General features: G+C 40.8%; 1 protein-coding gene across 2 annotated transcripts in view; it reads left to right on the top strand.

Moving 5' to 3' along the window:
- Positions 1–12,878, top strand: part of TRPC5 (transient receptor potential cation channel subfamily C member 5) — a 271,919-nt gene that overhangs the window by 185,734 nt on the left and 73,307 nt on the right. For both annotated transcript variants that reach the window (XM_087940859.1, XM_026703135.2), the window contains one exon: positions 7,156–7,295. In XM_087940859.1, the coding sequence (XP_087796985.1) occupies positions 7,156–7,295 (140 nt within the window). The remainder of the gene's footprint in view (positions 1–7,155; positions 7,296–12,878) is intronic.

The raw sequence follows: 12,878 nt of genomic DNA, 5'->3' as shown, positions 1-12,878 counted from the left end.
CTTTCATAGACATCTTATCAGGGACTCTCTTTTAACTAATTGGAAAAAAGTGTGCAAAAAACATTATCTAAAAATACCAATTTGGCTATCTCCAATAGAGGCAATGGTACACCCTAATAATTTGGACATCTCAAAAATGATCAAATATAAAGAGTTATTAGATCTACAAGGAAAACTGAAAACACGACAAGAATTGCAAGAACGAGGATTTATAATTGATCAGTGGGTATACCTTCAAACCCACAGTAGATATAAACAAGACATTAAAGAATTCAGAATCTATAACAAATTGCAGCACTTAGATAAAATTTTATTAGGACCAAACCAAAAAAAATATATCTAAATTTTACAAATATTTACTGGAAGTAGAATTAGAACAAGAGATAGTCAAAGGAAATATGATAGCTTGGAGTAGGAACATGGGACGGAGTATTACACTAACAGAATGGGAAAGGATTTGGAACAGAAACAACAAGATTACAAAATCAGCAGCCTACAAAGAAAATTCATACAAAATGTTTTACAGATGGCATCTGCCCCCTTCGAGGTTGGCAAAAATGCACCCCAACACGAGTCCAAAATGCTGGAAATGCAAAAGCATTGACGGTACCTTCTTCCACATATGGTAGTCATGAAAGGAATCTCAGAAATACTGGCAAAAAATTAGGAAATGGCTGGAGGAGATAACTAAGGAACAAATTGAATACAAACCAGAGTCCTTCCTTTTAGGGATTTTTGATAAACAATTATCAAAAAACCCGAAGTATATAATAATCCATATTCTAACTGCGACCAGATTAGCATTTGCTCAGTGCTGGAAATTACCTTCCACACCCACTGAACAGATGATCATCCAGGAAATTTTAGAGTGCGCCGAAATGGACAAATTAACTCTAACACTAAAAAATAAAGAATCCTCAACTTACTACACCAACTGGAATCCTTGGTATAACTGGCTAAACCAAAGATAGACCACTGCAAAGATAATTTTAGATGAGGGCATCCCAAGTATAGATACCGATAAGTTGTGCTTACGATACATTTGAAGAAGAAAAGATCTTACAGACCATCAAAAAAGATACTGTTCTATTTTAAATGTTTACCCTTCTTTATTCCCCCCCCCCCCTTTTCCCATGTTTTCTTCTCTTTCCCTGCATTTCTCCCTGTCCTTTCACTCTTGGCCGCTGTCAAGGCCTTGTTTTTCTTTCTTTTTCCTTGTACATATGCTGTAGATGTGTCATTTTTTTTAATTGTAAAACTAATATTTTTTTTTTTTAAATGATGGTTCGCTCGCCCAGTTTCCAGCATTTTGGGGCAGTGCCAGTTTTACATGAGCCTTGGGCCTGAGGACTTTCCCGCTGACCGGGATAAGGTGGGGGTTTTGATTAGTTTGTTGTCAGGCTCTGCAGCACATTGGGCGACGCCTCTGCTGACACTGCCCAACCAGGTGTTGGAAAATTACGCCGAGTTTTGCCATCAGTTTCAGGCCATGTTTGAGGACCATGTTCGAAGCCAAACAGCAAACAGACATTTGAGAGAGTTGAAGCAGAGGTGTGGCTCATTCATGGATTATATTGCTAGATTTCAGGTGGTTGCTCAGGATGTACAATGGAATGAGGCAGCACTATTAGACCAGTTCCAGGAGGGTTTGTCATAGGAGCTCCTGAATGAGTTGGCGCGCACTGAATGTCCTTGCACCCTTCAGGAGCACATGCATTTGTGTCTTCGTATCAATGCTAGACTTCAGCAGCGGCGGGTGTGACGACGGACAGAGACCGTATCTGTTTCCAGCAAGATGGTGCCCTTGGTGGAAGTGCCTTTAAAGGGAGGAACCCATGCAGTTGGGAGCTGGCCGCCCTCGCCTGACTCAAGTAGAAAAGAAGAGACGTCGTCATGATGGTTTATGCCTCTATTGTGGCAATCGAGACCATTTTGCGGCCAAGTGTCCTGTTAAGACATCCACACCAGCAGCGCCTGCGGTGGCGGGAAACAAGCATCACTCGGCCTACGGGGATCTGTAGGTCAGGGTGTAAAGTCCTTAGGCCCGCCATCTTCACCAACCTTGCCACCTCCTCCACCTTTGACATCTCCACCACAATTGTTATTGGTGAAGCATCTTGTGCTGAAAGCAAGTGTGTTTGTGCCTGGTGTGGGAGCGGTGGAGATCCAAGCCTTAGTCGACTTAGGGACCACACCCAATTTCACGGATGCTCATTTTGTAGAGCAGTGGTTCATTCCTCAGCAACAGGTGTCCCCGCCAGTAATGGCAGAGACTATCGATGGTTGTGCCCTTCGATCGGGACCTGTGGTTGATGCAACCAAAGCCCTTTGCATGTGTATTGGGCAGCATGTGCAAAAAACATGTTCTACGTTACCGCAGTGCCTCATTTTCTGGTGGTGCTGGGTTTTGAGTGGTTACAGGCCCATGATCCCACAGATTGTCTGGTCATCTGGAGCTGTGCAGTTCCTTGAGAGGAAGTGTGCCAACCATTGCTTGCGCTCATGCAGGGAGTGTGGCTACGCCCATGGACCTGCGGAGTTGGTGGACTTTGCTGATGTGTTTGGGGAGAAGGAGGTGGATCAGTTGCCTCCGCATCGGGTGTATGACTGTCCAATCGACTTGTTGCCCAATGCAAAATTGCCGATGGGTCGGATATATTCTCTGTCGGATCCGGAGTTGGCCGCTTTGCGGGATTTTATTGACAAGAACCTCCGGAAAGGGTTTATCCGGCCTTACTTTTGAGACATGGTGGCACCACCTGGAGGGGGTTCGTCACCAAATTGAGGTTCGGAAGAATCATCGCAATTTGGAACACCTATGTGCAGCTCAGACATCGAACCAGCATCAGGTGAGATGGTCCTTATTCTTTGCTCGATTTGATTTCCGGGTGACCTATGTTCCGAGTGGAGGGAATCAACGCGTCGCTGCCCTATCTCGGAAGCCCGAGTATACCCGAAGGGAGGATAAAATCTTGCCCCGGATGGTGATTCTGTTGGAGTGGTTTGCAGCTACCAAGGAGCCTGTGGACCTCCGAGTGAGGATTCAGGAGGCACAGTGGCAGGACCCATTGGTAGCAACTTGACATCAAGAATTGGATGAGAATGGGAGACAAGAGACTCTTTGAGCATATATTGGGGACCTGTTGCGGTTCCATGATCGCATTTATGTACCTGGAGGTCCTCTTCATGGCCTTATCCTACATCAATGTTGTGGTAGTCCGGCGGCAGGACACTTTGGGGTGTTCAAAACACTGCATCTCATCTCTAGGACATTTTGGTGGCCAAGACTTAAACATGATGTGTTGGGATATGTGGCATCCTGTGGGATCTGTCACCAAGCCAAGTATGCTCCTGGTGCGCCCCCTGGTCTCTTGCAACCCTTGACCATGCCAGAACGACCGTAGGGGGCAGTTTCATTGGATTTCATTGTTGAGTTACCACCATCGAATGGTGCCACAACCATTTTGGTAGTGGTGGATATTTTGACTAAAATGGCCCACTTTATTCCGTGTGTGGGTTTTTTATTGGCCAAGATAACATCTCAATTGTTTATCTCCCATGTTTTCCGTTTACATAGGTTACCAGACTACATGGTATCAGATCGGGGGGTACAATTTATGGCATGCTTTTGGCGGATCCTACTTGCGAAACTGCAGGTTTGGGCATTTCTGTCATCTGCTCATCACCCAGAAACTGATGGAGGGACAGAGAGAGTGAATGCTATTTTGGAGCAGTACCTCCATTGTTTCAGCAATACTCAATAAGACAATTGGGTGGAAGTGCTGCTGGTGGCAGAATTCGCTTATAACAATGCTCAACATGCATCCACCCGTGTGTCCCCTTTCTTTGCTAACTATGGGTTTCATCCACGACTTTTCCCTTTAGCCCCATCTGATTCCACAGTACCAGCAGTGGATATGTTCTTGCAGGAGTTAAAAGCTACACCTAATATATTGTCACCATGAATGACGTGGTAGTCGGAATTCCTGGCTGCCTACAACTACAAATTGACCTACCGACCCAGAAAGGACATAAACCATGCTGACGCGCTTAGCCGTTGCCCTCTACCTGACATAGAAGACGACCCAGCACCAACCACATCGACCCTTCAAATAGAGACATTAGAAAACCTACCCATAATGGCAGCAGACATCGCTAAGGAAACAGCTAGAGACAAAAACCTGATGCAGATTTTAAATTGGGTAGGAAAAGGATGGCCAGAAATTGAGATCGACGAGACTGCCAAACCATTCTGGAATAGACAAACAGAACTCTCAATGCTTAAGGGGTGCGTACTATGGGGGGATTGGGTGGTCATACCAGACAATTATAGGAAACACATACTAGAATTGTTACATGAGGGACACCCGGATATTGTAAAAATGAAAGCCCTGGCAAGGAGTTATGCCAGGGATGGATAAGAATATAGGGGATTGGGTGGCAACATGTAAAAGCTGCCAGGAATTGAGGCCAGCACCCTCCACAGCAACATAACATGAATGGGAAACACCAAGGGGACCATGGTCAAGATTACACATTGATTTTGCAGGCCCAACCAAAGGACACACATTTCTAAGAGTCGTAGATGCTTACTCCAAATGGCTAGAGGTAAGCATCATGCACTCCATCACAACAGAAGCTGTCATTAGACAGCTCAGGAAATTTTTGCAACACATGGATTGCCGGATTTAATTGCATCCGACAACAGGCTATAATTCACGGCAACAACATTTGAGGGATTTCTAGCACAACAGGGGATAAGGCATGCAACAGGGGATAAGGCATGCACTGACAGCGCTGGGACACCCAGCCACGAACGGACAGGTGGAATGCATGGTACGTTACATGAAGGAAACATTACAAAAGCTGGGGCCTGGGGACACACAAGAAAAGATAGATAAGCTACTAAGCATTCAGCACATGACACCCAGTGCCACAACAAATAAAAGCCCAGCAGAGTTACTAATGGGGAAGAAACTAAGATCACACCTATATAGCCCAGAAAAACCAGCAGACTCCTCCAGTAATTGCTGCATATTTCAAATGGGACCCAGTATGTGCAAAAAATCTCACAGGAGAACCACTCTGGATACCAAAAAAGCAAAAGAAACTCAGATAACTGGATCCCATTCATACAGGGTAGACACCGTGGACGGAAGAAGCTGGAGGAGGCACATTGACCAGCTCAGATCTAGAGTCATGAAGGGTGACCCAAACAAAACCTCAGAAGAGGGGGGGAGACCCCTCAAACAAACAAAACAAACCCAGGGAAGGAGTGGGAAATCTCTCACAAGCAAAACACAAGTAGGAAGGGAGGGGGAGACCCTCCATGAGCAAGAGAAACACTAAGCCCGGCTGGGAAATGCAAACACGTACCTGAGACCAGGGAAGAAGAAGACAGGTCAGGAAGACAGGAACGGGTCCAGAAGGATAGCGGCAAAGCAGTCCCTAGTGGGAGTGGCCAGGCTGACTCAACCAGCCAGGAAATTCCTGGCAGGAGCAGCATGGCCGACTCAACCTTCCAGGACATTCCAAGAAGATGAACGGGAGGAACAACAGATCCATCCGAGCAGTCCAGGAGCCAAACTGAGACTGAGCTGCGCAGATCCAGTAGAACCCATAAAAGCCCCGCCTACTACATCATTACCTACGGTAGGAGAGCCTCCTCTTAGTTGAACTGGACCAGGTGGGGAGGGGTGTTATATATTAGCATACTTACCTGTAATTGGTCGGTCCGTGGCAGCAGGAAATTTGAAGAGCTGTCACTGTCCACAGTCTCAAGCCCAACGATAAAAAGGGCTGCCGCTGTTTCTTCAGGTGCTCAGTCCTAGGAGGAAGTAAAAACAATTGACAATCATGCTGGTGTCCTGAATCTCATTCCTGCAACTTAACAGTTGTAATTTCAAAAGGTCACTAAACAAACTATTTTAAATTGAGGATTATCTGTAGTAAAAATGAAAAATCAAAGCTTATGCTTGCACAGAGATCGAAAGGGTGAAGGAACCATTGCTAAGATGAATCACTTATTAAGCAAAAACAAGATTTCTCTCTGAAAAGTTGCACAGAACTTCTGCAGACTTATTTTTTAATTTTTTTAAACTTTTATCTTGATACAAATGAATCAAACCATCCATCCAACCATCCAAAGTGACCATCCATCTTTTCTCTGGTTGAAGACATAGCCTGTCCCTTCCATTTCAAGCCATATTATTTACATCCTTGTAATAATCAGTTTTGGAAGAGTCTATGGAGATTCTCAGTCATCCAGGTCATGGCTGTCCCAAAGGTGCTTTTTCAAGAGACGGCTGGGCTTTTTTGGTTTCCTTTGAAATCATTTTGTGTCTCATCCAAGAAGCTTCTTAGATGAGAAGCAAAATGTCTTCAAAGAAAAACAAGAAAGTAGTTGCCTCTTGAAAAAGCACCTTTGAATAGTATGAAAGAGCAGCGAAAAACAGAACATATTTTAAGGATTTTAGAGCAGATTTTAAAATTGACTGAATTAGGAGAGATGACAAAATTAACTGCCTTGATTACAGACAATGGACTAGACAACTTTATAAAGGATTGGAAGCTGTTTGTAGACTTTCTACATGTTAAATACAATAATAGATAGTTTAACAGGGATTTCAAAATTAGTATAATGTTTGGGGTAACCATTAACTGGTTTGTTTTACATATATATTATGATTAAATGTTGGGTCGATTTAATTATTAGACAGACTCATTTGGAATATTTGTTTATTTAATATAATATTTTGGTTAAATGAGGATGGGAAAGCTCATAACTATGTATTGATCCATTATGTAAGTGGGAAAGAACCTATAAGGGTTTATTTATTTACTTTTCAGCATCCAGCCAGGGTGGGTTTTTTAATGTTCAATGTTAGATCAATTTTTGACATTTGTTTTGGGTTTTCTTTTCTGTGCACAATAAAATTTTTTCTCATTGTTAGTATTGGATGTTCATTTTCTGTTTATCTGTTTATTCTCACTTACGAATAAATAAATTAATAAAGAAAAACCCAGGATGGTGTTTCACTGTTGTTTCCAGTATGTTTTAATTAACTTTTCTAATGTGTTCTGCTATGGTGCCCAATAAGAGTGGCTTAAGAGAATTGAAAGTTGTCTTTTCCCCTTCCCCTCCACCCCTTACAGGTTTTATTTGGGGAGAAATCAAAGAAATGTGGGATGGCGGCTTTAACGAATACGTGCACGACTGGTGGAACCTGATGGATTTTGCAATGAACTCTCTCTACTTAGCAACCATTTCTCTGAAAATTGTCGCCTATGTCAAGGTACCATAAATGAGTGCAGTGCATATATTTCTTCTGCATTACTGTTTTTTATAATTCTTCTGTTAAATGACAAGGAAATTGCTTTGGAGTTCTTATTCTTCTCCAAAAAGCTGAAGGAAATTTCTGCAAAACCCTAAGTACATTGTCATTTAGCTTTGCTCTTAGACGTGTGTGCATGTGTGTGTGTGTGCACGCACGCATATGTACGTAAGTGTGTTGTCTTTCATTGTGCAGTCATCTCTCAGGTCATCTCTGCTATTTGCTTAGTTTCCCCAGCTTCCTTTAAAAAACCCAAGTGAAAAATAGCAGGAAACAGGGATGACACAGAGGAATAAAACAAATTCAAATAGATACAAACAAAAGAGAAATCTATTGTAAGGCAAACGGAAAAGTAGAGGATGAAAAATGTAAGCTGTTTGCAGAGAAAATAAATAGGAAAATGTTTTTTGGACAGTTTTACTATGGATAAGAAAATGTGCATCCATGGCTCTGTTGCATCCCTTTGTGAAGAATGGAACGATTCACCATGGCTAACTTGCCATAGCCAACTCATTTTGCTACAGCCAATCCATTGCAGGACAACTCACAATGGACAATTCCATGCGGGATGAATCAACATGATAAGTGTTATCAGCCAGTTCCTTTGACGTTATTTTGATTTTTGTCAATGGAAATGATTTGAAGAAACAGTGGTGGATAACATTGATTGCCTTGAATTATCCTCAGGGGTGGGTTTCTACCGGTTCTGTCCACCTGTGTAGAACTGGTAGCTCTGAAGAGCAGCAGACATAGAACCGGTTCTATGTCTGCTGATGTTTTTGCCCACCCACCCATCTGGGCTCTTACCTGATCTTTATTTCCTGATTTTTCAACTTCAGCTGCTGAATGAGGCACAGCTGCAGTTAAAAAAGCAGGAAAAGAGGACTGTTTCAAAGGCTGCGTCTCTGCACACAGCATGCTGATGACGATTTACAGGCGCGTGGCTCACAGCATGCAGGGAAGCTTGTAAATCCCGAACCGGTAGTTAACCCTGTCGTATCCCAGCCTTGGTTATCCTGTGTGGAATTGTCTGTGGTGAACTGTCTCACAGCAAGATGGCCATGGAGAGATGACTTTGTTTAGTTGGCTATGGCAAGTTGTCTTAGATCTATCTCTATGGCCCTTAAAGGAAATAGTTCTTACAGAGAACCTCTGCAAATGCTTTTGGCTCTTCTCCTTCTGATGCAAATCCATATATTTTCTTAGTTTTAACTTCTTTCAGGGTAGCATTTTGATGCATTGTTACTACCCTAAGTTTACCCTGGTTTGCCCCACCTAAGATCAGGAGAGAAGTAGCAGCAGATGCTAAGAGAACTAAGCAAGAGAAGGGCCCTCAACATCCTCTGAACAGACATAAGTCCAAGCCTGCCGACTCAGACTTAGGAACAGCTTTATGGCAAGAACAAAAGTTCTTGAGGGTACACAAGAATAAAACCGAATTAAAAAAAAGAGGAAGGAGACCATTGAGGAAGGAATAACATTAAAGGAGGATATGGTTGAAGGAACTGACTTCCCTTATACTACCTGGAGGACCCTGAACAGATTGAGAGTCGGAGTGCTTAAATTAAAACCAATATGCTAAAGTGGCAGCTCTTAACAGATCACAATACTCTATGTGAACGTGGAGAAACACAGTCTGGCCCATCTGCTGGCATGTGGGCTACTACCAGAAACATGTATCGATAGTGACTTATTTTTGACCAATGACAAATCTAAGAAAGTGGCTTCATTCTCTCAGTTAAAAGTTTTATGTAGACATTGAAGAAGAAGAATTAGGGGATTTCTGGTTTGCAGCGCTTCGGGGCAGGCAGGAATCCACAACCGTGCGCGGTTTCTGCCTGCACTCGCTGCCCGAGTGCCCCGAGTCACCCGGCTTCGGGGCTAGCCACCTCCGTAGAAGGTGGCGAAGACAGGGGGATCTGGCAGGGTCGAGAGATATTGCACCTCTCTTCCCTAGCCGGCTAAACCCGCTTTTCTGAAGGCAGCTGAGTGGCAGTCAGAAATGGCTGCCACATATAAGAGCTCAGCCAGGAAAAGAAAGTGCAGGAGGAGCTGTGAAGAAGTGAAAGTGTTTTTTGCTGACTGGGATAAAGTAACAGCGAAAGTGCCCTGGAACTTAAAACTTGCCAAAGATACATCGTTTCCAGAGTTTTACAAGCGGCGAATGGAAGTTAAAGGAAAAGTTTTTTTTTCTTTTCACTCTTTTTCCTAACATGACAGCGATAGAACTGCAAGAGAAATCGGGAAACCCTCACTGGAGGTAATTAAATGCTAAAGGGATAAGGATTTCTGAACATTTAAAGAAAAATCTTTTTTTCTGTAAGTAGGAAGGGAGAAGAAAAAAAATTGGAGCAGAATTTGAAAATAAGGAGATTGCCTAGAATTTTAAAGAGCTATTAAATATTAACAAGACTTCTAAAAGATATATTTTAATTGGAACTTTGTGATTAAACAGCAACCCCAGAAAGAGAAACTGAAGAAAGAAAAAAGTACTAAAAGAAATAGCTTATTTGGATTGTTTGGTGACTTTGGAACTTTTGGGAATTATTTTTGATTAAAAGCACTTGGGTGGTTGTTTTGGAAAAACGTTTTCTCTTTACAATGGCATCACTTGTGGATGAACTGAAAATTGAATACCAAAAATACAAAAAAGAAGAACAAGAAGGGAAAGATTCTTTGGGCACTCTTTTTCAATTTCCAGAAATGGTGGTTTGTACCTATGAAAAACTGACTGTGCAGCAGGATGACTGGGATAAAGAAGAAGCCATCTTTGATGAACAAGTGACTATATTTGGGGAAGGAAAGGAGAAAAGAAAAGAAAAAGGGGACTTTAAGATATGAAAAAACAACCCAAAAAGAGAAAAATAAGGTGAAAAGTGGATACAAGGTTAGAAAACAACAGAAAGGGGGAAAGCAGAAGAAGAAAAGGGAGGTGGAGAGACAAAGGGGTAAAAAGGGCAAGGAGAAGAATAAGCAAGGGAGAAAGTAAGGGATGAGAAGCCTCAATGGTGAGAAGCAAGATGTAAAGAAACAAAATTCTTTTAGAGATAATGGGTAAATTTAATTGAAAAAGGGATTCTGTAAAGGTACATAAGATTGTGTTTTTACATTTGTATTTAGAAATAATGTTAGAAAATTGGAAACAACATGTAACCAAAAATGGGATAGAATATTTAGTGTAATTTAGTGAAATTTTTGTGAAGAAAAAGAAGGCAACGAAATAAATGAGACAATTGAAGTAGGAGAAATGGGAATATTTCAATGATATAATGATTTAAAATATGTGATGTGGGGAGGAAATAACTATGGAAAGTATAAGTGTTCCCATAAAAGTATGATATTTAATTGAAAAGTAACGTGTAAAATGTTTAAGATATAAATGAATATTAACATTTATGATTAGTTCTTTATTGGGATTGATAGTTGTTTTAACTACATCATATACCTATAAATTTTTTCCTTTGTTTTTTTTTTTATAAAATACATTGTGTAACTTTAGAATGTACTAAACAGAATCCCAATGCAAGTTATGTATTATATTAAGTATTATAAATTTAGGGGAAAGAGTTAAAGGTGTCATACTCCAATCAGTGTATAAGAGAAGTTTTGTTTAAAGAGAAAAGACAAATGGATAGCTGGAAACAGAACAGACAAAGTATTATGATTTGAACTGAGATGAGATAAATAAAATAAAACTAAGAAAGTTAAAAGAGGGGAGAAGCTATATAGAAAATTGAAAATGGTAATAAGATATGGAATGGTATATAAAATGAATATGAATTTTGAATTTGTGTCTGTACGAAGAGTTGTAACCTGGGATCAAGCAACTTTCAGAAAAGATGTTTTATGTTTTTATGTTTTATGTTTTGTTTGTTTGTGTATTGTCTTTGAAAATCAATAAAATTTTTATAAAAAAAAGAAGAAGAATTACCCTGGTTTAGGAACAGTTCTTCAAACAAACCATGACTATAAATGCTATTTGAGTTGGGCTCTTTGGCTTGCACCAAGTTCAGATGTTGTGTTGCTGTTCCTCTGTTTAGTTATTGAAGAGTTTGGATGCATCTTCGCAAAACAAGTTTTGTGACCCTGCTTATTAATGCATAAAAGAATATAAAACTCATGTTTGAAACCCAGTGAGAAAACAATCAATATACTGTAAACAGCCACTGGACCAGAGAAACTAAATCAGCAAAAATAATATTAAATGAAGACTACATTGCAATGTGAAAGGAAATAAAAAATACAGCATCGAAGCATCTTTGGTGCCAAAAAATTAATAGAATAAACGCCAAACTTGCTTCCCTATAAAATGTATTCCAAAAACTTTGGGAGGGGGTGGTTATTACTAAAGTAAGCAGGGATTACCCAAAGTCATTATTTCCCATCCATGACAGATCGTCCTGGACTTACAACCATTTGTTCAGAGAATGTCTATGGAGATTCTCTATCATCCAGGTCATGGTTGTCCCAAAAATGGTTTTCCCCCACCAAAAGGCAACTGGACTTTCAAAGCGCGACTTTACAAAGCTTCAGTTGTCCACTATCAGCAACTTAACTAAATAAGAGAATCCCCTGTAGATATTAATGGTCCTTTATTTCTGTCATTGATTTCTTTATACAACCTGCACTTTGAGGTCACCATCTTCATTCATAAAAGGTAAAGATTGGAAAATCTCATTGGGGACCAAGCTGCAGTTCCTCTGTACTGAACCCAGTGTGCTTTCCAGTAATCCTTTGAAGGCAAGTGAAGTTTGCACACTTTCTAAAAACAATACAAGGACCTCTTTGTGAAAATAACTATTTTTAAAGTACAGGTAGTCCTCAACTTACAACAGTCCTTTTAGTGGGCATTTGAAATTACAACAGCATTACAAAATGTGACTTATGACCGTTTTTCACAGTTATAACCTTTGCAGCATCCGTGTGGTGATGTGATCAAAATTCAGATATCTGGCAACTGACTCATATTTATGAGGTTTCAAGGGTTGAGGGTTGAGGTCTTGTGATCACCTTTTGCGACCTTCTGACAAGCAAAGTCAATGGGGAAGCCAAATTCACTTGACAACTATGGCAAGAAAAATAATAAATTGGGCCAAAACTCACTTAACAAATGTCTCACTTAGCAATAGGAAGTTTGGATTCAATTGTGGTTGTAAGTCAAAGATCATCTACATAGCAAGAGAATGATCCTTTCTGAGTGGCTGCATTTGATTGCTGTCTGTCTACTTGCTGTCTTCCTGTCAAACAAACTTCATTTCTGGTTAAGCAATTATCCTGAGTTTTTTGTAATATCCAGTTCTGATTGAACCAAGAAATTGAAAAGACTTGGATGAGAAGTGAAATGTTTTCAAAGGAAAAAAAATCAAGAAACTCCAGTTGCTTTTTGGAAAAAGCATTTTTGGGACATTTGTTCAGTGACTGTTTAAAGCTACCATAACAATAAAAACAACAACTCACAACTGGTCGTCACATTTACAACCGCCACAGCATCTCCATAATGACTTGATTAAAATTTGGGCAGCTGGCAATAAGCATGTATTTGTT

This window comes from Pseudonaja textilis, chromosome 12, assembly GCF_049901715.1.
Source record: "Pseudonaja textilis isolate UNSWEBS1 chromosome 12, rPseTex1.2, whole genome shotgun sequence".
NCBI classification, from domain to species: domain Eukaryota; kingdom Metazoa; phylum Chordata; class Lepidosauria; order Squamata; family Elapidae; genus Pseudonaja; species Pseudonaja textilis.
The sequence above is the reverse complement of the archived record's forward strand: the minus strand, read 5'-3'. Positions and strand labels throughout refer to the sequence as shown.